The following is a 22,353-nucleotide window of genomic DNA, read 5'->3' as shown; positions in this document are numbered from 1 at the left end:
GGGAGAAGGGAAGCAGCACTTACTCAAGCCACATGGTAGCGAAAGCTTTCATCCACGGCATACCTGGAAAATATGTATGCAATCTGACAGTCATCCACCAGAGTGTTGACAAATCAGCCTGCTATCAATCCAGAGGCATCAATTATCTCCTCACTGCCGTCCAATGGAAAACATTACAGTTTCTCTTAGAAATCTCCCTCAGTTTTTCTAACGTCTTAAAAACCTGCTGTAGCACGTGCAAGCCAGCCTAAATAAACAAATAACAGCACTTTGGATAAGGGATTTAGCCTCTGATATTGTGCAGTAATGGCAGGTAAAACATTACACGTGTAGTTACTGTATTTTACTAGATGGCTCGAGTAATACCACAAAGTACTCCACAGGTAAAACCGTTTTTGGAGTACTTTTTTTTTTCTTTTGGATTTCCTCCCCCCAATTTTCTCCCCAATTGTACCTGGCCAATCACCCTGCTCTCCGAGCCGTCCCGGTCGCTGCTCCACCCCCTCTGCTGATCCGGGGAGGGCTGCAGACTACCACATGCCTCCTCCGATACATGTGGAGTCGCCAGCTGCTTCTTTTCACCTGACAGTGAGGAGTTTCACCAGGAGGACATAGCGCGTGGGAGGATCATGCTATTTCCCCCAGTTCCCGCTCCCCCCTGAACAGGTGCCCCGACTGACCAGAGGAGGCGCTAGTGAAGCGACCAGGACACATACCCACATCCGGCTTCCCACCCGCAGACACGGCCAATTGTGTCTGTAGGGATACCCGACCAAGCCGGAGGTAACACGGAGATTCGAACCAGTGAACCCCGTGTTGGTAGGCAACAGAATAGACCACCACGCAACCCGGATTCCTGGCTTGAATCACTTTTGCTGTAGAAATATGATATTTCTATTGTTGGACATGAGTAGATGGTATAGGGATCGGGGAAAAAAAGGGTAGTAATCTGTCTTTTACGACTAACCTTTGCATTTCTGGACTTAAAATTTGCATATCTGAGGTTAGCTTTGCTGTTATATAATAAGTGATAATAAGGCATCCCCCATTTAAGGCTCAATAAATAAATTATTACTTATATCAGAAATGTGGGATTGAAACGTCTTTGTCATTCATACAATGGTTATGTAACTGTAAATAATCTACTCTCAGCTAATTAGTTTCTTACTCTTACCGGTATTAAAAGTTATCCAGTTCTGCCCGCTCATGCTAACAAGGCAGAAAATACCTTCTGACGAAATAATACATCAGATTTTCAGCTCTCACGCCTCATATAATTCCTATAATCCATCTATGGGGGAATTATAAAGAATAATAATAGCCATAAATCAGTCCTGGCAGAGAAGGAGTAGTATATGATATGTGTTATGAACAGGTAGCGTGGTTTTTACTGGTTACCCTTATTGATTTAGCCGGCTGGAGAAATCACTGAAGCAAACCCGCCTGCAAGATGATTTCCATGAAAGTATTTGAAACGGTTGCAACGGTTCTGCTGCTGCGTTTCATGGAAAAAGTAATAAATTCCTGTTTTTGTTGTTTTTTTTTTTTAGCACAAATCGAAAGATGGATCCTTTTTGGTGTCCGGAAAAGGGAAGTGCCTACTTTGCAGCTGTGACAAAAGAAGATCTTTTCAGTAGTTCTTCGACTAATAGTGAAATATCATCCCGGGTGATGAGTTATCATCACTTGGCTTTTTGTAGGTTTCAACTTATGCTGAAGAAGGGGGGGGAGGCACAGTAAAATTTGAACAGTGAATTTCGCTAAAGGACTGGAAATGAAAATTAGTCTGTTTATTAAATTAGTTCCACAAGATTAAATATAATTGCACAATGTTAAAACTAATGACTATAAAGCCCTGCTGTGACTTTTAAATAACCCGAAGCCAACTCATCCTGTCCAAATCTAAACTGACAAATGTATTTTGCTGTTGGGCGGCACAAACAAATCGAGGCACAGGTAACATTTTGATCCACAAGCTGTTTGAAGTCTGTCCACACACACACACACACACACACACACACACACACACACACACACACACACACACACAGACACACACAGACGCACACACTGCATCTGGCTATTGCTGTTCTGCTGGCATGCACAACCATGGTTAATGAGCAACCTGAAACACATCTCTCTCACACACACGCACAATCTCTCTCTCACTCTGCCCCCCCCCCCGTCTCTCTCCCCCCCTCTCTCTCCGCCTCTCTGTTCCTCTGTCTCTCCCCCCTCTGTCTCCCCCTCTTTCTCTGACTCTGTCTCCCCCCCGGTCTCTCTCTCCGCCTCTCTCTTCCTCTGTCCCCCCCGCCCTCTGTCTCTCCCTTCTCTCTCCCCCGTCTCTCCCCATCTCTCTCTCCACCTCTCTTCCTCTGTCTCTCCCCTCTTTCTCTCACTCTGTCTCCTCCCCGTCTCTCTCTCTGCCTCTCTTCCTGTCTCCCCCCCCTCTCTCTGTCTCCCCCGCCCCCCCTCTCTTTGTCTCTCCCCCCGTCTCCCCCCCTCTCTTTGTCTCTCCCTCCTCCCCTCTGTCCTCCCCCGTCTCTCTCTCCCAGGCCAGGAGTGTCCTTCTACACTCTCCAATTTGAGCAGAAGTACACGTCTCCTGATCTATACCAGATTTAGCTTAACACACACACACACACACACACACACACACACACACACACACGCACGCACACACGCACACACACGCTCTCTCCTCCGTCACCTGCTTTTGTTTTTGGCTCATTCTTTTTTACTCAACATGAAATTTAAACAATTTTTCTTCCAACTTGACTACCTGAGAAAGCTGTTTGCTGACCTCTCCCGTTTGGGCCACATGTGTGAGGTAAAGCATGTCTCTGCGGTAGAATATCAAATGATACTACATGTTATAGGATTTCTGTCATTTCCACAGCATCGTTACTCAATCTCCAACCTTTCCTGAGCAAATATTTAGTCTTTTATTCATCGTCAGTATACATACAACACAATAACATTTCATTGAATTTGGTATATACCAAAGTGTATAAAAACAGTATGAATGTTCAAGAACACAAATAGACATAAGCAGTAGTAAAAAGCCATTACATTACAATATGAAAAAAAACACAACAAAATCCTCATCATCCATAATGAACACCCCTGTACAAGCCTTAAGTGCCCATTAGTACAGTTTGTTGTTCTGCTTGTGCTTTGGTCCAATGATGCCCGTTTTGCAGATGCTTTTTGATGAGATAAATAACACCGGGTGGGGACCTGTCTCTGGAATAGTTGGGAATTACACAAGGACACTTTCCGATCCGGAAGACAAGAGTTAAACTAAGCAAGAGCACACATGCTTCTCTTTCCCTCATATACAGACTACTTTATATTAAAAGTGCAGTGTAATGAAATAACATTGAGCAGATTAGTGTTTTTTTTAAAGTACTATATTCTCTTTCTGTGGTGCTGTATTGGTGGTGTCTTTTGTTGTGTTCAGCAAAAGTCTGTTTGTTTCTACAAGGTGAGACCAGTGAAGAGCGAGAGCCTGCAGCAGGGTCTCTCTGTATTCCCTGTGTTACCACTTCCCCGGGATGGGCACGCCACATTCATACCAGCCCACGAAAGGATGCGGCGTACGCCTGCCGATGGGTCCAAATGAAACCGGCTCCTGTCTAAATGAGCGGAAGAATCCTGCAACATAAAATATAAAAACACTGTTCAGTTCCATTCACAAGGAGTAGTTATATCACACTAGTGCAGAGGACCTTTAAGCACTATTTCAGGTTTTATTGGGGGGGGGAGTGGGGGGCACAATGTCATGATCTACACTTATACATAAAGTTTCACATTGGTTGGTCAAACCAGTTTGCACCAAATTAATTATATATAATTAATTATAATTATATATTAAAAGTGAATACTATTTTTATTTATTTTAGTTTTTATTTTAGTTTATTTCACTTATTACTTTATTTAATATATTATATTATTTTATTATATTATTCTATATTATATATATATTCCATCCATCCATTATCCGAACCACTTATCCTGCTCTCAGGGTCGCGGGGATGCTGGAGCCTATCCCAGCAGTCATTGGGCAGCAGGTGGGGAGACACCCTGGACAGGCCACCAAGCCATCACAGGGCATATAATATATAATAATAAATATTATATATAATATATTATTTTATTCATTATTTATTTAATTTTATTTGTACATTTTATTATCATTAAATAATTATATCAATTATAATTAAATAAAAGCAATAATTTTGCTTTGAAGCAACCAGTGCTTTGTTATCTTTGGCAGCAGGCTAGATTTAGCAAGTAACCCAATCACCCTCAAGCACAACAATACACCAATACAACAGATAAATCTTATTATCGTACAAGATTTTGGTTTCTGAGGGAATTTCATTTTATTCAGGTTTTGTGCGGGTCTCAGTAGAGTTGGTGTTGGTGGTTGATAGAATCAAAATCAGAATCATGTTTATTGGCCATGTAGGTTTGTCCATACTTAGAATTTGACTTCGGTTTCGTGGCTCTCTCAGTGTACTTAACATAGAATAACCGCACAACACAACAATCTTCAAATATATACACAAGGACTGACTTGAAACAGACGAAATAAGAGGCAATAAAGTGCTCTGTGTATCTGCTCTGTGGTATAAAATCTCCTCTAAAGGATTAAGTTTAAAGGTTCCCAAAGGCTCCTCTGCCGGCTCCCATTACAATATTTAAACCAGAAGCCTCTGTCTGTAGCAGGGAGAACCTCATTAGGACAGGAGCAAGCCATGGGTGTGGTGGTCATCATGAGCCCTGGTTAATCCGGCGTCCCTATACCTATGTTGGGCCTTGCTTGAAAAGGGCATTGCACCCGCAAGGTGCAATACCCTTTGGGTAAGGGGACAGGGGTGGAGCAGGCTCAGGCATGGTGGACTTCAGCAGTTGACAACTGTGTGAATGGTGAGCACTGAAACCAAGCTTTTTGAGCTGTCAACTGATCACTGCATGGTGGTGAGTTGGATTAGGTGGCAGGTGAAGCTGCCAGACAGACCTCGTAAACTAAAACCTGTTGTGAGAGGGCACTGGGAGAATGTGATATAGGACGCTTTCAAAGTAATTTCAACTTTCCCCTCTGAAGTAGCTTTTTATACCAGCATATTGGGGATGTTTGGGATAGGAGTCTGAATGAATCTTGATCAAAACTAATTTCATCAAAGCAGCTGAATAAAGCTGTGGCTTGAGGATGGTTGGTGGCTGTCATGGTGGCAATTCAAGGACCAGCTGGTGTCATGTACCAATGCTGAGAAAATGGGTCAGGCTGAAGAAGGAGGTCCTCCAAGCCTGGTTTATTTTGACGACTCACTATTTGGCAGAGACATACCAGTAGCCCATAAAGGTTTCTCAGCTGCAGTTATTACAGAAGCAAAAACCAGGGTGTGGGAAGAGTTTGGACAGATTATAGAAAAGGTTTTGTAGGGGCTTCATAAAGTTCTGGCAAATCATTTATGATTCAGGGGGGGGAATGCAGGATATTGCCAATGTTGTCCATAGCAAGAGTATAATAATGCTGACTTTGAGCAGGAATATTATTGAGAGGTGAAAGTAGAAGTTTAAGGAAATCCTGAAAACAGATGACATAGATGAGTCCATGGATGCAAATAGGGGGGATGTGAGGATTATTGTTTATCTACCTTGGACCGTAGGCAGATTATATGAGAGGTAGACAGGGCCTGTCCTTCCATCAAGGTGGGAATCAACAAACTGACAGTGGTCCTCACCCTGGCCAAATGTGTCTGCTATACTGTAGAAAGGTTCTGTGAAGAAAAGAGGGATTGTGGAGGCAGAGTGGTCTTAAACTAATTTCATCAACTTTTCCATTATATTATGATGGACTTGACTGGATACCGCTAAACAAACTCAAATGGCATGAAGCAGAGAGAGGAAGGTACAGTGAAAGAGAGAAAGATAGAATGGTGATGAAAAGAGAGGAGATGTTGGTATTTGATATTATACTCATAAAGCATAGTGATAGGTTACCCCGAAGGCCGTCTCCTATAAAGATCTTGTATCGTAGGGAGTTACACAGAACCACTCCAACAAACTTCCTGTACCAGGTGCGCTTGACATATTGGCTGCCCTTACAGGAGCTGTGGGCACTGTTATACTTGAAGGTAAAAGGGATCCAGATTGGCTCTCCACCTGAAGAGGGGTAAGCAAAACAGAAAGGACACTGTAAAATAGCGTGGGAGAAGAAAAAAAAAGACATTCCTTTAATTGAAAAATGCTGAAAGAAGGGTTTAGTGGAAACATGTAATATGAAAATTACATCAAGAAATCTATTTATGCTACCTGGCTGAGAAGTTACATATAATGTATTGGTAAATATAAATCTAGATGTCTCAGATAACACCAGACTGCAAAAATGTAAGCTCTGGTATTATCTAATGCTATTGAGACTAAAAAGTATTACATAATTACATTACAGAAATTTCACTTCAAAATAAATTCATAAGGAGTGATACAATACCCCACTCTTATCAAAATGGCCTGTGCCCTTGGTAATATTTGTAATGTTCTACCAGCCCGTGTTCACTCTACTTTACAGTATACAGGTTTATCCCTCCAGTCTCTGGAGGGCGCTAGTGTTTGTAGATTAGAGACGGAAGGCAGAGAGAAGTAATAGGCATGTTTGTGAATGTTCTCATTCATCCAGGTCATGGTTATCCAAAGGAATTGAATCGAGTGCAACTGGACTTGGTATATATCCGTGAAGACGTTTCGCCTCTCATCCAAGAGGCTTCATCAGTTCGTGCCTTTCTGACTAGACCAAGCTAGGTCTATCCTTTGGATAAGTAACAGGCACTTTTGACAATGACCAGTACTGAGGAACATGGATTTATCCATTGTTAATAATAATAATAATTATTATTATAAATCAATCTTATATAGTGCTTTTCTAACACCCACATTTGCTTTACAATAAACGGGGCTGTTAGTTAAGTTTCTGAGACATACTTTATCTTCTGAGTCTTCATTATTCCAAAACTGCACAGTATTATCCCAAAATATGATATTATCTTTCACTGTTATGCTGATGACACAGCTATATTTACATGTAAAGCCAAATGACTCCCTGTTAACTTTGAAAACTTGACGCATGTCTGTCTGATATCATAAGATCATAAGTCTGTAACCTTTTTCCTTCTAAAACTGAGTTGTTAATTGTTGGGCCAGCCAACCAAACACACCAGTTTGAAGACCTTGCCGTTAACCTAGACGGCTGTGTGATTTCACAGAGTCCTACTGCCTTAAAGACAAAGTGCTGGTGTTAATTTCAATTTGTCTGTCATTTAAGCCTCACATTTAGGCCATCACTAAGCCATCCCAACTTTTTTCCATCTTTGCAACTTAGCAACAATGTGATTTATTCTATGAAGAGTACATGCCAAATCTTTAATACATGTGTTTATGTCCTCTAGACGAGATTATAGTAGTGTTGTTTTCTCCAGCCTGTCTCGTTCCTCATTTAGACACTAAAAGCATGTGGCTGGGTCATAATGCTGCAGCCAGGATCCTGACAAGATCATGTTGAATTTTATCACATGACACCCATTTTCGTCTCCTTAAACTTGCCGTCAAGTTAGATCTGACTTTTAGAGCCATATAAAGCCCTAAATGTTCTGGTGCTGGTTTATTTGTCCAATCTTATCACACCCTACCCTCTGGCATGCATCCTTTGCTTAAAAGATGTGGGATATTTGTCAGTTCCCTAAGTTTAATAAAAAACCAGTTGAGTTCAAAACATTTGCCCATCATGCCCTTTACCTCTGGAATGTGCTTCACAACTCAATTAGATGGGCTAACTCCGTTGAAACATTCAACTTGAGACTTAAAACTCTTCTTTTTCAGTGTTTTAATTATATTTTACTTAAACTCACCTTATTTGTATGGACCAACAATCTCTGAATATGTTCTCAGTGCCTTGCTAGTGATGTTTTGATTTAGTTTTTTTTTTTAAACTATTTCTTCTTCTAAAGAGTGTTGGGGGACTTCTTGTGTGATATTGTACTATAAATAAATTCTGACTTGACTGAATTTAACTGCCGAGTTCTGCTTGAAAAGAGGCATCTCCCCAAATAGATGTTATATCAGTGTCTTTCCACTGACTTCCAACATTGCTGTCTGTTGAAGCCATTGAACATTAATAGTCAATTTTTCTATCTATCTATCTATATATCGATCTATCTATCTATCTATCTAATCCCACCAACGCAGCTTGTAACAGACATTAAATCCATTCTGTATGCCTGTGACCTACATGCCTATGACTATGACTGCGTATTCTATATGGCACATTATGACCACATATGTGAAAGTGTCCCAAATTGGAATTGAAAAGATGTGATTCCATTTCAATCTTCGAGGAGAAAAATTGTAATCAAGACAGATTTACGGTGCTGCCTGAGTACACGCTTTGTCCTCCATGGTTAAACCCGAAACTACAACCACATTAATGTTCACAGCATGTTACAAATCACACGCTAACCCTCCTGTTAGCACACACAGTAATGAGCCTTGTCAATACCAGTCAGTGGTGCCTGAAGACTAATCCACCCAGAGAGACTCCATCCCAGCTGTGCTGTAAATCATCTAATTGCACTGTGCATTCACCATCACACCCTTGGGAACAGTAAAGACGTTGCAAGAAACAGGGCAAGTAGGGAATGTCTGCACGTCCCCCCCTTCTTCTAAAATACCTAAAATACTTCAACTCCGTTGTTGTATACTAAGAGAAGAATGGTATTTTTATAATGGAGCTCTGCAAAGTGTTATATTTTGTGTTAAAGGTTAGCGCTTCTGATGTTGCTAAACAGATGGTTAACTCCTCATGACCCCAAGTCTAGCTAAGATAGGGTTTTTGACCTCAAATTTGACATGTGCTCTGCCATGGTATGAACTTACCAGGTGGTCTGTCAATGAGTAGAGGATCATCTGAAACAGACAGAGAGAGGTCGTTTGAAGAGAAAGAGTGCACAGAGACAGCCCTGCAAGGCTGTACACCTCATTACATTTCAAAGCAAACTCTCTAGAGCGGATTGCAAACTTATGTGGCGCAGAGAAAGAAAATTCGATTGAGGTTTGGTCTTCGGGGAACTCGTTAGATGTGTCCAAAGCATACACACCTGATTCAGTGATGTAGGTCAGCGTATCACTCACTGGTCCCAAGCCGAATACATTTTTGGCCTGGACTTTGAAGTAGTACCTGAGTGAAACAAACCCACAACTTGAGTTTTTAATGGGAGATTTAGTTGTTAAAGTGTTGGTTGCCAGTTTTGCTAAGACTGCGTGAAGCTGAGGGAAATGTTAACAACCACAACAGACGACTCGGCATGTTTTCAAGTGTTTCATATTCTTATGGATCTACAGTGAACAAAGCACAAAGAAATTACTATTTTTGCTTCTTTTTTTTTGTTGGAATTTTCTCCCTTTTTTTCCCCTCAGTTGTATCTGGCAAACTACCCCACTCTTCCGAGCCGTCTGCTCCACCCCCTCTGCCGATCCAGGGAGGGCTGCAGACTACCACATGCCTCCTCCGATACGTGTGGAGTCACCAGCCGCTTCTTTTCACCTGACAGTGAGGAGTTTCACCAGGGGGATGTAGCGTGTGGGAGGATCACGCTATTCCCACCCCCTCCCCTCCCGAACAGGCGCCCCAAACGACCAGAGGAGGCGCTAGTGCAGCAACCAGGACACATACCGACATCTGACTTCCCACCCGCAGACACAGCCAACTGTGTCTGTAGGGATGCCTGACCGATCCGGAGGTAAAACGGGGATCTGAACCGGCGATCCCCGTGTTGGTAGGCAACGGAATAGACCGCTATGCTACCTGTACACCTAAGAAATGACTATTTGCCTTATTTTGAAAGGAATCAAAGAAGGTGAGCTGAGGAAAGGGGTGGGGGGAAGCACCTCGAGATAAAGGGTTTAAATATATAGGAAGTAAGGACAAGGAGGGTGAGAATGAACAACACTATAAGCAGGGCTGAGGAGGTATGTATGTTCACAGACATAAGGAAGACAGAAGGAAGGAGAGTTTCTCCCTCAGAAATTTCATGTTGGGACCTATACTATAATGTATGACACAAACTATTTTCGACAGGGAGCAGAGCAGAGTCTGGCAGTGAGCTCACTCTGCCTCTGTGTGGCTTAAACACTGTGGACGAATCATAAAGTCCCATCAGATTAAAAACAACACCATGAGTGACGAGGGCTTTGCAAATTTTTCCACTCCGGATGGCTGGTTAATGTGTGTGTGTGTGTGTGTGTGTGTGTGTGTGTGTGTGTGATTTCCCATGTGCTGCGTTGTGTATATATGTTCACTCCTGCACTCTGCAGGGTCAGATACAGTAGATTCATGGTCTGTTCATTTCTAGCCAATCCCTTAAAACATTTAACCACCTGGATACAGTCACCCCTGCCACGTGACACCTCTGACCAATATATATATATCATCAGGACAAAAGACAGAAAGAGAGGGAGGAAACAATAAGGCGAGGGAGAAAATATGTGGAAAATTGGAAATAAGGCATGAGCATCAGACCATCAGACCACAGACCACATCAGACCACAGAGATCCTCCCCGCTAAGCCAGTCATACCAAACTTTTAACACACAATCAAATATTCCCTCTCAGGTTCATGTGCAGTACTCCAAGTGTCGTATCTACACAGGCAGTGTCTATATGAACTGTGCACGCGCTGTAGTTTTCAGGCCAATCCCCTGTCCTGGCCAATTTGCATGCGCATCAGTAGATATTTTTCACCACGAAGGCTTTAGAGAGGACATAAATTTAATTACGCTGATGTACGTGCATGTAAAATTTGAATGGCTACGCTTTCTCGTATCAAAATACACAAATTGCAAATACACGTTATTCCCCAATGTACTCAAGTCGTGAAAAATAATCTGTACTGCATGTGTGAGTATCTCACAAGCGCGAGGACTTAAGGGCCCAATGCAGTCTGTTAAGGAGGGCCCACGTTTGTGTGTGTGTGTGTGTGTTTGTGTGTGTGTTGTGTTTGAATGAAGGTCTGGCTGCCAGAAGGAGCGTCCAGCATCTCAAGGAAATGTCAGGACTGTCCCATAAACCATTCCACAATTGCCTGTAATCAAGTGAGATGCACAACCTTGGATGCATATGAGGGGAAACTCATTTGGATACATAGAAAAGCTGGCCCTAGTTAATGTCTTCTGCAAAATAATAAAATAACACACAGTAGTACACAAACATACACACACACACACACACACAGCAAATTTCTACTTTATGCGACTTTCCAATTCTGGTCGAGTGCGTCTGCTACTCATTGTCCGGTTGACATGACAAACCATACATATAATGTTACTACAATAACATGGTACAACAATACAACAACAGACTTTTCTCTGCTTCACCCTGTCTGTCTCCCGCTCCTGAGTGAGACGGAGTCGGAGCAGTGGATCTGACTGAGCTTCAGTCCGCTTTTAATTCCCGTGGCGGTCTATTCTGTTGCCTACCAACATGGGGATCGCCGGTTCGAATCCCCGTATTACCTCCGGCTTGGTCGGGCGTCCCTACAGACACAATTGGCTGTGTCTGCGGGTGGGAAGCCGGATGTGGGTGTGTGTCCTGGTCGCTGCACTAGCGCCTCTTCTGGTCGGTCGGGGCACCTGTGCGGGGGGGGGGGGCTGGGGGGAATAGCGTGATCCTCCCACGCGCTACGTCCCCCTGGCGAAACTCCTCACTGTCAGGTGAAAAGAAGCGGCTGGTGACTCCACATGTGTGGGAGGGGGTGTGTGGTAGTCTGCAGCCCTCCCCGGATCGGCAGAGGGGAGGGAGCAGCGACCAGGGGGCCTCACGTATCAATCGGGCAAATTTGTGCGTACACACACACCCATGGGATTTTTTAGCCCGGAAGTTTGTCTCAGAGACCAGTGTAGAACCTGGGTAACCCCTGAATTTAGACACCGACTGGTAACCCTGGTGTCTTGCAGGCCTGGGTGATTGCTCGTTGCAAGAGGTAGACAATAGATGTTAGGAGGAAGGAAGTACAAATAACCATCATGCTTTGCGGCTGTTTGTCAGACAATCTTAAGGGCTAAAAATTTCCATGGGTGTTCACGCAAAAAAATCCCGTATCGATTGATACATGATGCCCCAGGACGGCTCGGAGGAGTGGGGTAATTGGCTGGATACAACTGGGGAGAAAATTCCCGATGCACGTGTAAGTGACACGGGGTCAGTAAGTGACAGACACGAGAGTGCATGTTTTGTTTGGACAGTATTTCTTCGTTCAAAAGTCGACGGTTCAAATCCCGTGTGGGCCACTTCGTCTCAGGGCCGAAGTATAAAAACCTCATTGTTATAGGGGGACACCAACATCCAATGAAAAACAGGACTTTGCCTGGCTTTCTGTTGGACGGCGCACAACTTGGTAATCCTTTCACTTCAGAGTGTCTCTGCGATGCTTCCTCTTGCTGTGTTTGTTTAGCAAACATTCAAAATCAGTTACTGTCATCGCATTAACAGATGTGCGATGCCTAACCCCCCCCCCACCCACCCCCCCACCCCACCCTCCACAGTCAGTCGATAAAAGAGCTGTCTTGCGAGTTTGTTTTCACATTCGCCTTTTCATAAGGGCTGTTGGCAGCGCCTCCCCCGCCCGCCCGTCTGCGAGGGTTACTGTGTTTTAGAACAACAAGCTGTAAACAAAGCCTTAGTTTGAGGGGACCACTCATAACAGCAGCTCTCGTCTCTTGGATCCAGATGTTCAGAGTTGATTCCGCGCGCTTGTTTTGAGAGCCGTGACCCGTAACCTGTAAGATACGGGTTTGGAAACGCAGCGCTAATACCCGCAACCGCACCTTGTGTTTGTGTCTCGGTGTGTGTCTGAGTTTGTTTGAGAACGTGTGTGTGTGTGTGTGTGAGGGAGAGAGAGAGAGAGAGAGGATGTGAGTGTGTGAGTGTGTGCGTGCATGTGGGTGAGAGAGGGAGAGAGAACGTGTGTGTGTGTGAGAGAGAGAGAAAGGATGTGTGTGTGTGTGTGAGAGAGGGAAAGAGGATGTGTGTGTGTGTGTGAGAGAGAGAGGGAGAGAGAGAGGATGTGTGTGTGCATGTGTGAGAGAGATAGGGAGGATGTGTGCATGTGTGTGTGAGAGGGAGAGAGGATGTGTGTGTGTGTGTGTGAGAGAGAGATAGGGAGGATGTGTGCATGCGTGTGTGAGAGGGAGAGAGAGGATGTGTGTGTGTGAGAGAGAGAGATAGGGAGGATGTGTGCATGCGCGTGTGAGGGAGAGAGGATGTGTGTGTGTGTGAGAGGGAGAGAGGATGTGTGTGTGCGCGCGTGTGTGAGAAAGAGGGAGAGGATGTGTGTGTGTGTTAGAGAGAGAGGGAGAGGATGTGTGTGTGTGTGTGTGAGAGGGAGAGAGGACGTGTGTGGTGAGAGAGGGAGAGCGAGGATGTGTGTGTGTGCGAGAGAGAGAGCGAGAGAGTGTGTGTGAGAGAGAGCACGAGAGAGGGTGTGTTTGTGTGTGTGAGACAGAGAGCGCGAGAGCGTGTGTGTGTGTGAGAGAGAGCACGACAGAGGGTATGAGAGAGACAGACAGACAGAGAGACAGAGGCAGAGGATGTGTGCGTGTGCATGCGTGTGTGAGGGAGAGAGAGAGGATGTGTGTGTGTGTGTGAGAGGGAGAGAGGATGTGTGTGTGAGAGGGAGAGAGGATGTGTGTGGTGAGAGAGGGAGAGCGAGGATGTGTGTGTGCGAGAGAGAGAGAGCGAGAGAGTGTGTGAGAGAGAGAGCACGAGAGAGGGTGTGTTTGTGTGTGTGAGAGAGAGAGCGCGAGAGCGTGTGTGTGAGAGAGAGAGCACGACAGAGGGTGTGAGAGAGAGACAGACAGAGAGACAGAGGCAGAGGATGTGTGCGTGTGCATGCGTGTGTGAGGGAGAGAGAGAGGATGTGTGTGTGTGTGTGTGAGAGGGAGAGAGGATGTGTGTGTGAGAGGGAGAGAGGATGTGTGTGTGTGCATGCGTGTGTGAGGGAGAGAGAGAGGATGTGTGTGTGTGTGTGTGAGAGGGAGAGAGGATGTGTGTGTGAGAGGGAGAGAGGATGTGTGCGTGTGTGAGGGAGAGAGAGAGGATGTGTGTGTGTGAGAGGGAGAGAGAATGTGTGTGTGAGAGGGAGAGAGGATGTGTGTGTGCGCACGTGTGTGAGAAAGAGGGAGAGGATGTGTGTGTGTGTGTGTGAGAGAGAGAGGGAGAGGACGTGTGTGTGCGTGTGTGTGAGAGAGGGAGAGCGAGGATGTGTGTGTGCGAGAGAGAGAGCGAGAGAGTGTGTGTGAGAGAGAGAGACAGACAGAGACAGAGGCAGAGGATGTGTGCGTGTGCATGTGTGTGAGAGAGAGAGGATGTGTGTGTGTGTGTGTGCTGTAGCTAGGCTGCTCTGTGTTTCCAGAATCCCGACGGAGATTCCCAGCAAGTCACGTTCTGGGGTTGATTTACGTCTCTTTTTTTTTTTTTTTTACTCTCCTCCATTCAGTCAAGGGTGATTTACTTCAGCGCCTTTTCCATTCTCTTAAACTGACTCTACCCTATCAGCCCGGAGCTCTGCTCTGCTGTGCTCTGATCAAGATCAGCCCTGGTCTGATATCCTGATTGGAAACATAGTGTTCCCACATGCATGGGACACACACACACACACACACACACACACACACACACACACACACACACACACACACACACACACACACACACACACACACAAACTTTGAAAAATTAACACACATGGACTCTTCATCTTATATGGTAAAGGGATAATGTAACAAATGTTTCCGAGACATCACACAACCAAACACCTGCAGTCTAGACAAGCACACCCGCCCGTAAACATCACACATGGTTGAGGGATGTTGTTGCTCAGTAAATCATTTGTTTGTGTGTTTGAGTCCCATGCTCGCCACGGCCTCCACGTGTGAGATCATAGTTCAAGCAACTGCCGTTCCCCACATCCACGCGTCCATCTGCCGACACACACACAGACAACACACACTTGTGCACATGTGGTTGTCACCTGGAGTTGGGCTTCAGGTTCTCCACAGCCAAGTGCGTCCCACTGGAGACTCTGGAGGACCACCTGTTGTTGAGGACGTCGTCGTATGAAGCGCTGTGGACCATGTAACCTGCAGGGGACAGCACAGGGCGAACAGGGGAGGAGGAGGAAGAGCCGTTAGATGGGCGCTTGAGGGGAGAGTTTGACTTTGAATGGTAAGAAAAGGAAGAAAACATAACCTGAAATGCCTCATTCAACGTGTCTGGCGTGTGAGGGACCCCGTTCTAATAGCGTTACTATGTCCGATGAGCCCGTCCTCGCCCCGAGTGACACCGCCGACAAAGCATCGATATAGTGAGACGGCCAAACAAAGACTTAGATGATCAAGATTAAAAGTACCGTAATTATCTATATTGTAGCGTGCACGAATAAGTAGACCCGGCTAATGGGTCGGACCCTTTAGTTGACTGGTTAACGTTGTCGCCCGCGGTGCAGGAGATACGGGTTCGTGTCCCGACTGTGGTGGCTGTTCCCGTGGCTGCCCCCCAATTCGCTACCATATTATTGTACTGTTTGAGAATACTTGTCTTTTTTCAGCTGCTGTATCTCTCTTTTTTTCCCTTCCTCTTTTTCTCCCCAATTGTATCCAACCAATTATTCCACTCTTCCGAGCCGTCCCGGTCGCTGCTCCACCCCCTCTGCTGATCCGAGTAGGGCTGCAGACTACCACATGCCTCCTCCGATACATGCGGAGTCGCCTTTCGCCTGACAGTGAGGAGTTCCGCCAGGGGGACGTAACGCGTGGGAGGTTCACGCCAATCCCCCCAGTTCCCCCTTCTGACCGACCAGAGGCTCCTTCCAACCGACCAGAGGAGGCGCTAGTGCAGCGACCAGGACACATACCCGCATCCGGCTTCCCACCTGCAGACACGGCCAACTGTGTCTGTAGGGACGCCCGACCAAGCCGGAGGTAACGGGGATTCGAACCGGCGATCCCTGTGTTGGTAGACAACAGACTAGACCACCACGCCACCCGGACGCCCCTATATCTCATTTTTAAACAAAACTACTCCGTCTGTGTTTGTACTGAGGCTGATTGGGGGAAAAGAGGAAATGATGGCTGCAAAGTAAGAAGGAAAGATGCAAATGAGAAAATGTCTGCTGTGACATTTGGAGCAATGAAGGTCATCACCCCGGTTCAGTTTGTGCCGTGAGGAGAGACTGGTCTCTATAACAGGCAGACCTGATGTCCCTCCGTCTCTACCCTGCTTCAAGTCCTTCTGTCCGCCAGACTGATCCCAACAATCCCCTGATCGTCACGGGCTCTTTTAACTCCTCGATCATCCCACTTAATCAATGGATAACAGTCCGTCCACACGCCAAACCAGCAACCTCTCCTTGAAATTTTAGGGCCTCTTGTTTTTGCTGGAGCAGGGCCAACACAGCTGGCAGCAGACACACACTCTTTCGTTTTCTCCCTCTCTCTGTTTTTCATTCCTTCCACATTCTACATTGTTGAGCTGAGCTCTCCGAAGGATCACCACTGCACCCTTTTGTCTTAGATGTGTGTCTCTCAAGGAATTACGTGTGTGTGTGTGTATGTGTGTGTGTGTGTGTGTGTGTGTGTGTGTGTGTGTGTGTGTGTGTGTGTGTGGGCGTGTGTGTGGGTGGTTGGGTGCACAAAATGAGAAGACAGACAAACACACTTCCCCGCCCAGTGAGTAAGCTGAGATAATGATCCCTCAGGCTTTATCTTCATTCTTTAAATAGTCAATTCTTTCCACTGTCTAACTCAATTTTGGCCTGTCTGTCTGTCTGCCTGCCTGTCTGCCTGCCTGTCTGCCTGCCTGTCTGCCTATCTTCCTGTCTGTCTGCCTGTTTGTCTGCCTGTTTGCCTGCCTGCCTGTCTGTCTATCTGTCTGCCTGTCTTTCTGTCTGTCTGTCTTCCTATTTATCTGCCTGTCTTCCTGTCTGTCTGTCTGTCTGCTTGTTTGTCTGTCTGCCTGCCTGTCTGTCTGCCTGTCTTTCTTTCTGTCTGCCTGTCTGCCTGTCTGCCTGCCTGCCTGTCTTTCTGTCTGTCTGCATGTCTTCCTGTCTGTCTGTCTGTCTGTCTGTCTGTCTGTCTGTATGCCTGCCTGCCTGTCTGCCTGTCTGCCTATCTGTCCACCTGCCTGTCTGTGTGTCTGTCTACCTGCCTGCCTGTCTTTCCATCTGTCTGATGGCACGTCCATTCATCTGTCTGTCTGTCTGCCTGTCTGTCCATCAGTCTGTCTGTCCGCCCGCCCGCCCGTCCGGCTGCCTGCCTGCCTGTCTATCTGATGGTATGTCCATCTGTCTGTCTGCCTGCCTGCCTGCCTGTCTGCCTGCCTGTCTGCCTGCTTGCCTGTCTGTCTGTCTGTCGGTCTGTCGGTCTGTCTGTCTGTCTGCCTGTCTGTCTGCCTGCCTGCCTGTCTTTCTGCCTATCTTCCTGTCTGTCTGTCTGTCTGCCTGTCTGTCTTGTCGGTCTGTCTGCCTGCCGGTCTGTCTATAGATTGCGGTTTTGCCCACTTCAACACAAAGCAGCGATGTCTGAATGACAAACCAGCAGCAAAGTAGCAACATCAGATCTCTTCAACACTGTTGAGAAGATTGATCACATTCATTCTCACCGTGCTGCAGTCTGATCAGAGCAGACACAGACGTGGAAAAAATTACTTGGCTTACATTGTGACAATCTGACAAAATATAAAATAAGATTTATATTTGGCTCATCAACGATCTGAACACCCAAGGTTTGGCTGTGATTCAACAATAATAGTCATGTGATAACTGTACTTTCATCGCTTCTCATTTGCCCCCCATCCATAAAAAATGGTGTTTATTCATATATTCCTCTTCATTCTTATGTGCAGTATGAGTGAACGTGGTTCCTGTGCTGCTGTGTTGCTTGCATGTTGTTTAATGTCCTCTTTAGGTCTGTGTTTGTTGATATCCCGTTTGTTTTCCTTTGAAAAATCTTAATGGCAGAGGGAAATGCATCTAAAACCAATATTTAAGACATCCCTGCTGCCCGAGCAGGAGACAGGTGTCTACCCCCAACTCTTCATCTTTATCTATAGGAACGGTAAAGAGAAACAACTGTTCAGATGGGATATGGAGCGACACGGGAATGTTTTTGCAAGTAGTGACGTCTTCTCGGCCTCATTAAATGAGGTTTTGGAGAATGTGTGCCTCTGATAGCTCGTGTCATTTAAACCTGACTGTTCAGAAATAGTAAAGTTTATTGCCACTATGCAAAGTAAATGACACTAGCGGTACTGCTGCAAAACCATTTTAAGAAATAAGTAGAGGATAGAGATGGATGTTGGTCAAATGTGATGAATAATTCTTGCTTTTTTTTATTTGCAAGGATGAAATATTTATAAAATTCATGACAAATCCTTTTTTGTAGTCACTGTGTTGCCTTATGTGGTAATATTACAAATAAGGTCAACACAGAAAGAAGAAGAAAAGCAAAGGAAGAAAAGTGTTTTGAAATGCTGTTTGACCCAGTTCTGACTACAGCAGGGGAGACGAAGTGGAAGTGCAGGCATAAATAGAGAGACTAAATAGAAATACACTCACAGTGATAGCGGAAGTGTCTTGATGGTCTGTGAGAGGTGGAGAAACAGATGGAAAGAGAGAGAGAGAGAGGGAGAGCAGTATGGGCCATCTATCTGGTTTGCACATCAGACAGCAGACTGGCCCACAGCACAGGCAGGTCTTGTGTTGGCCTGCCAAAGTCAGCACACATGACTAGACCACTGTCCCCGATAGTCCACCATGTCCCATGCCGTACCTCAGTATCCTGACCCACTTCTCCATCCCTCCTCAGCCTTCCCTCTCTGTCTACGCTGTCGTTTTGTTTTGTTTTTGTTTTTGTCTTTTTGAAACTGGATGATTTTGAAGGGGGGGAGGTGAGGGGCCCAGCTCCCTTCATTGTGTCCATAAGCGGCTGGAATGAGTTCCTCAAAACTGACTCAGGGAATTTTCCATTATAAGCTGCAGGTTTAAACTTCTACCATCTACTGAACCGGGAAATACACCTGAGGAACAGTTCTAAAATAAGAACCAAATTCTTCCTCAAGTAGTTTGGATCCATAAAAGTAAACAGGCAAAATAAGTAAATAAACTAAACTTGAGACACTGAAGGACCATACCGGTGCTTTTGCATGTTTTAGCCCATTTACTACAAATTGCGCATACTTTGCACTTACTCTTGATCATTTTCCAAAGCATGCTATTATGGTTTAGATTTTTGAATGCGTTTTTCTTCCCTATTAGGCAAGCAACTGGTTGCTCCCTCACGGTGAACATTTATTTGTGTTTATTTTTCGGTCAAAGTTACATTATCACTGCAGTGTTGGTTGATTTGAAAAGCATTCTGGTGCTTTCAGTTGCATTATCTCACAGTGATAATGTAACTGACAACAAAATAAAGGTGATTTAATGTTCACTATGATGGATTACCTACCTCAGGCACGTTTTTCAAGTCACCCGAAAATGAATTGAAACTGATGGAAGGTGGAAATTTTTTTTGAAAAATCTAAACTACTAAAAGATGGAAAATGGCCAGAAGTAATGTACAGTATATGTGATTAGTAGTAAATGGGATAAAACATGCAAAAACACCGGTAGCGTCCTTTAATTACCTGACACCATGTCGTTCTTCAGTGGGCGGGCCCAGTCCAGGATGACAAATGAGTGACAGCCCTCCATGGCAACCACGGTGATGTTGTGGGGTTTGTTCTTGGGCGGCTGATTCTGATTGCTGGGTAGGTTCTCCTTTGTCATCAGGTCCGCTAGGACATCCACCTGAAGGTACTCCAGAGCCTCCGTCAAGGAGCAAGGGGCTCCAGGGTCCTTCTGGATGTAGTGCACGTAGGGAGCTGACAGGAGGAAATGGCAATGTGAGAGAGAGGCGTTATTTGTGCTGATTATATCAATAGGAGGATGACATTTCCAAATACACATGCATACGTTATATCATGAAATAGACACTGTGTACCTTTAATTCTTTTAATCAGTATGAATCATTATGTAGTGGGACTCTTGATCTCAGTAGAAAAATAAAGGTTGAATGAATTTTCTTTTTTTTTTTTGTGAAATTGCCTTTTCTGTTTACTTTTTGCTAAAACCAGAAAGTGTGCATCTCTACTCTCTATTCATTTTGACATTTAAAAATTGCACCCTTGGCTGAGGCGACTCATTTTTAAGAGAGATGAGTCCTAGTCAGAGAGGTGACGTATGATGACTTATGCGAGTTGTCTCCTCTTTGCCTTTGTCTCCCATCCTTCACCGTCATTTCATCATTTGTTTTCCGTGTGTCCCCGGGAGTGCCAGCTGGACCTACAGCTGTGAATACTTCCAGATATCCCTCCAATTCCTAGGTCTGACTGGGATTTGGAGGGAACCACTGGAAGCTGGAGATGATCCCACCTCCCTAGATGACTGGCCCTCTTCACAGGCCAACAGGCTAACACGTGTCACATCAACACACGTCAGTGTGTGTTCACACCCTCTCAGACACAGATTCTTTAACAGGTTTATATGCTAATTTATATATCTGTCTGCATGCTGGGAAGATTTATGTGTACGTCTGGTCAAACACAGGGTACTGTACATCTGCATGTCTGTATGCCATAGGGCCATATGCTCGACTATGACCGGTAAGAATTTATGCAGACGTTCATGCACTTGGAAAAGCCAGATGTGTTGTTTTTTTCACAAGTTCGTTCCTTCTCTCTAAATGATGCAATACGCTTAGCTACTGAACTGAATCGTCCTTTTCTGTATGATAACGCTGGAGTACTTGAACCACAATAAGGAAACGAATTTCTTCTCTGGCACAAGTGCATCAACATGCACGGAAATACACTTTCCCTGTGGTATCCTCTATTTTAAATTCTCAGTGTGAATCCCACATATTTTGATAAAAAAGGCCTACATGAGCCAGACCTAGGGTCAAATGATAGACATATCATTCTTACTCGTCCTTATTCTTGATGCATTATGTGGATGCTTTATACTGCATTGGGGATATTAAGAGTGTCAGTCAGTAAATTTGTCAATCGTGAAAAAGCGTATGTGGAAATCCTTGCCCCGTCTGCTCTGCCAAGCGGGTTATAATAAATGCTAACAATTATTGGCAAGATACTACTTGTCTCAGGCCTGTCGAGTGTGAACATCATTCAATTCCAGAAAGGTAAATAAAAAGGGTGGGATGACTCCAGCAGGTGTTTGTTCCTTATATTTGATGCGGCACAGGTCAGCTGACTGATGTGCTTAGCTCTAGCGGAAATATTAAACTTATAAATAGGAGGGTGTCCAGGTAGCATGGCAGTCTATTCCATTGCCTACCAACACAGGGATCGCCAATTTGAATCCCCGTGTTACCTCCAGCTTGGTCAGGGGTCCCTACAGACACAATTGGCCGTGTCTGCAGGTGGGAAGCCAGATGTGGGTATGTGTCCTGGTCGCTGCACTAGCACCTCCTCTGGTCGGTCGGGGCGCCTGTTCGGGGGGGAGGGGGAACTGAGGGGAATAGCGTGATCCTCCCACGTGCTATGCCCCCCTGGGGAAACTCCTCACTGTCAGGTGAAAAGAAGCGGCTGGTGACTCCACATGTATCGAGGAGGCATCTGGTAGTCTGTAGCCCTCCCCGGATCAGCAGAGGGGGTGGAACAGCGACCGGGACGGCTCGGAAGAGCGGAGTAATTGGCCGGATACAATTGGTGGGAAAAAGAGGGGGGGGGGGCTTATAAATAGGAAACAGGACTACATAGACAGGAGAGCTACTATAACACCATGTACTGGGATCAGTAGCCTTTGTTTCAGTATTTTTACTTCTTTCTGCTTGTGTTTGTTTCATCATACAGTCTGGTGGATTTAATAGGTTTCAGATGGTTCTATTGTGTGGTTTCTGATCATCAGATAGCCGTTTGTTTATGAAGATAGATGGCGGCCAGCGTAATTCTTAACGGTTCCATTGTTGCTACTGGCGCAGATGATGCTGGTGGCTCTGATAACATCTATAGAATCCCCCCTTAGCAAATGTCGACGAAAATCCAGCGGAACTGACAGTTAAAAGTTGTAATGAATCACGTTAAATTAAGCCAATGTCACAGACTTATTTATTACTTGGGGTTTGATCCACAATGTTATTGGCTGTATAACCAAATGGAAGGTGACGCAACTTTCGTGACAAAGCCGAGTGCAACATGGAGAGACTAGAAAAACTATGACATTAGCAGTGGCAGTTTTTAAGAGG

General features: G+C 45.2%; 1 protein-coding gene across 1 annotated transcript in view; it reads right to left on the bottom strand.

The window, feature by feature from the left end:
• Positions 1 to 2,931: 2,931 nt before the first annotated feature.
• Positions 2,932 to 22,353, bottom strand: part of fndc1 (fibronectin type III domain containing 1) — a 59,410-nt gene continuing 39,988 nt past the window's right edge. The window contains exons 15-21 of the mRNA XM_056294580.1: positions 19,736 to 19,972; positions 15,087 to 15,195; positions 9,159 to 9,238; positions 8,938 to 8,967; positions 6,013 to 6,174; positions 5,667 to 5,789; positions 2,932 to 3,657 (exon numbers count right to left, since the gene is read on the bottom strand). Coding sequence (XP_056150555.1) covers positions 3,542 to 3,657; positions 5,667 to 5,789; positions 6,013 to 6,174; positions 8,938 to 8,967; positions 9,159 to 9,238; positions 15,087 to 15,195; positions 19,736 to 19,972 — 857 coding nt within the window. The 3' untranslated portion in view covers positions 2,932 to 3,541. The remainder of the gene's footprint in view (positions 3,658 to 5,666; positions 5,790 to 6,012; positions 6,175 to 8,937; positions 8,968 to 9,158; positions 9,239 to 15,086; positions 15,196 to 19,735; positions 19,973 to 22,353) is intronic.

Source organism: Lampris incognitus, chromosome 15 (genome assembly GCF_029633865.1).
Source record: "Lampris incognitus isolate fLamInc1 chromosome 15, fLamInc1.hap2, whole genome shotgun sequence".
NCBI lineage: Eukaryota > Metazoa > Chordata > Actinopteri > Lampriformes > Lampridae > Lampris > Lampris incognitus.
The sequence above is the reverse complement of the archived record's forward strand: the minus strand, read 5'-3'. Positions and strand labels throughout refer to the sequence as shown.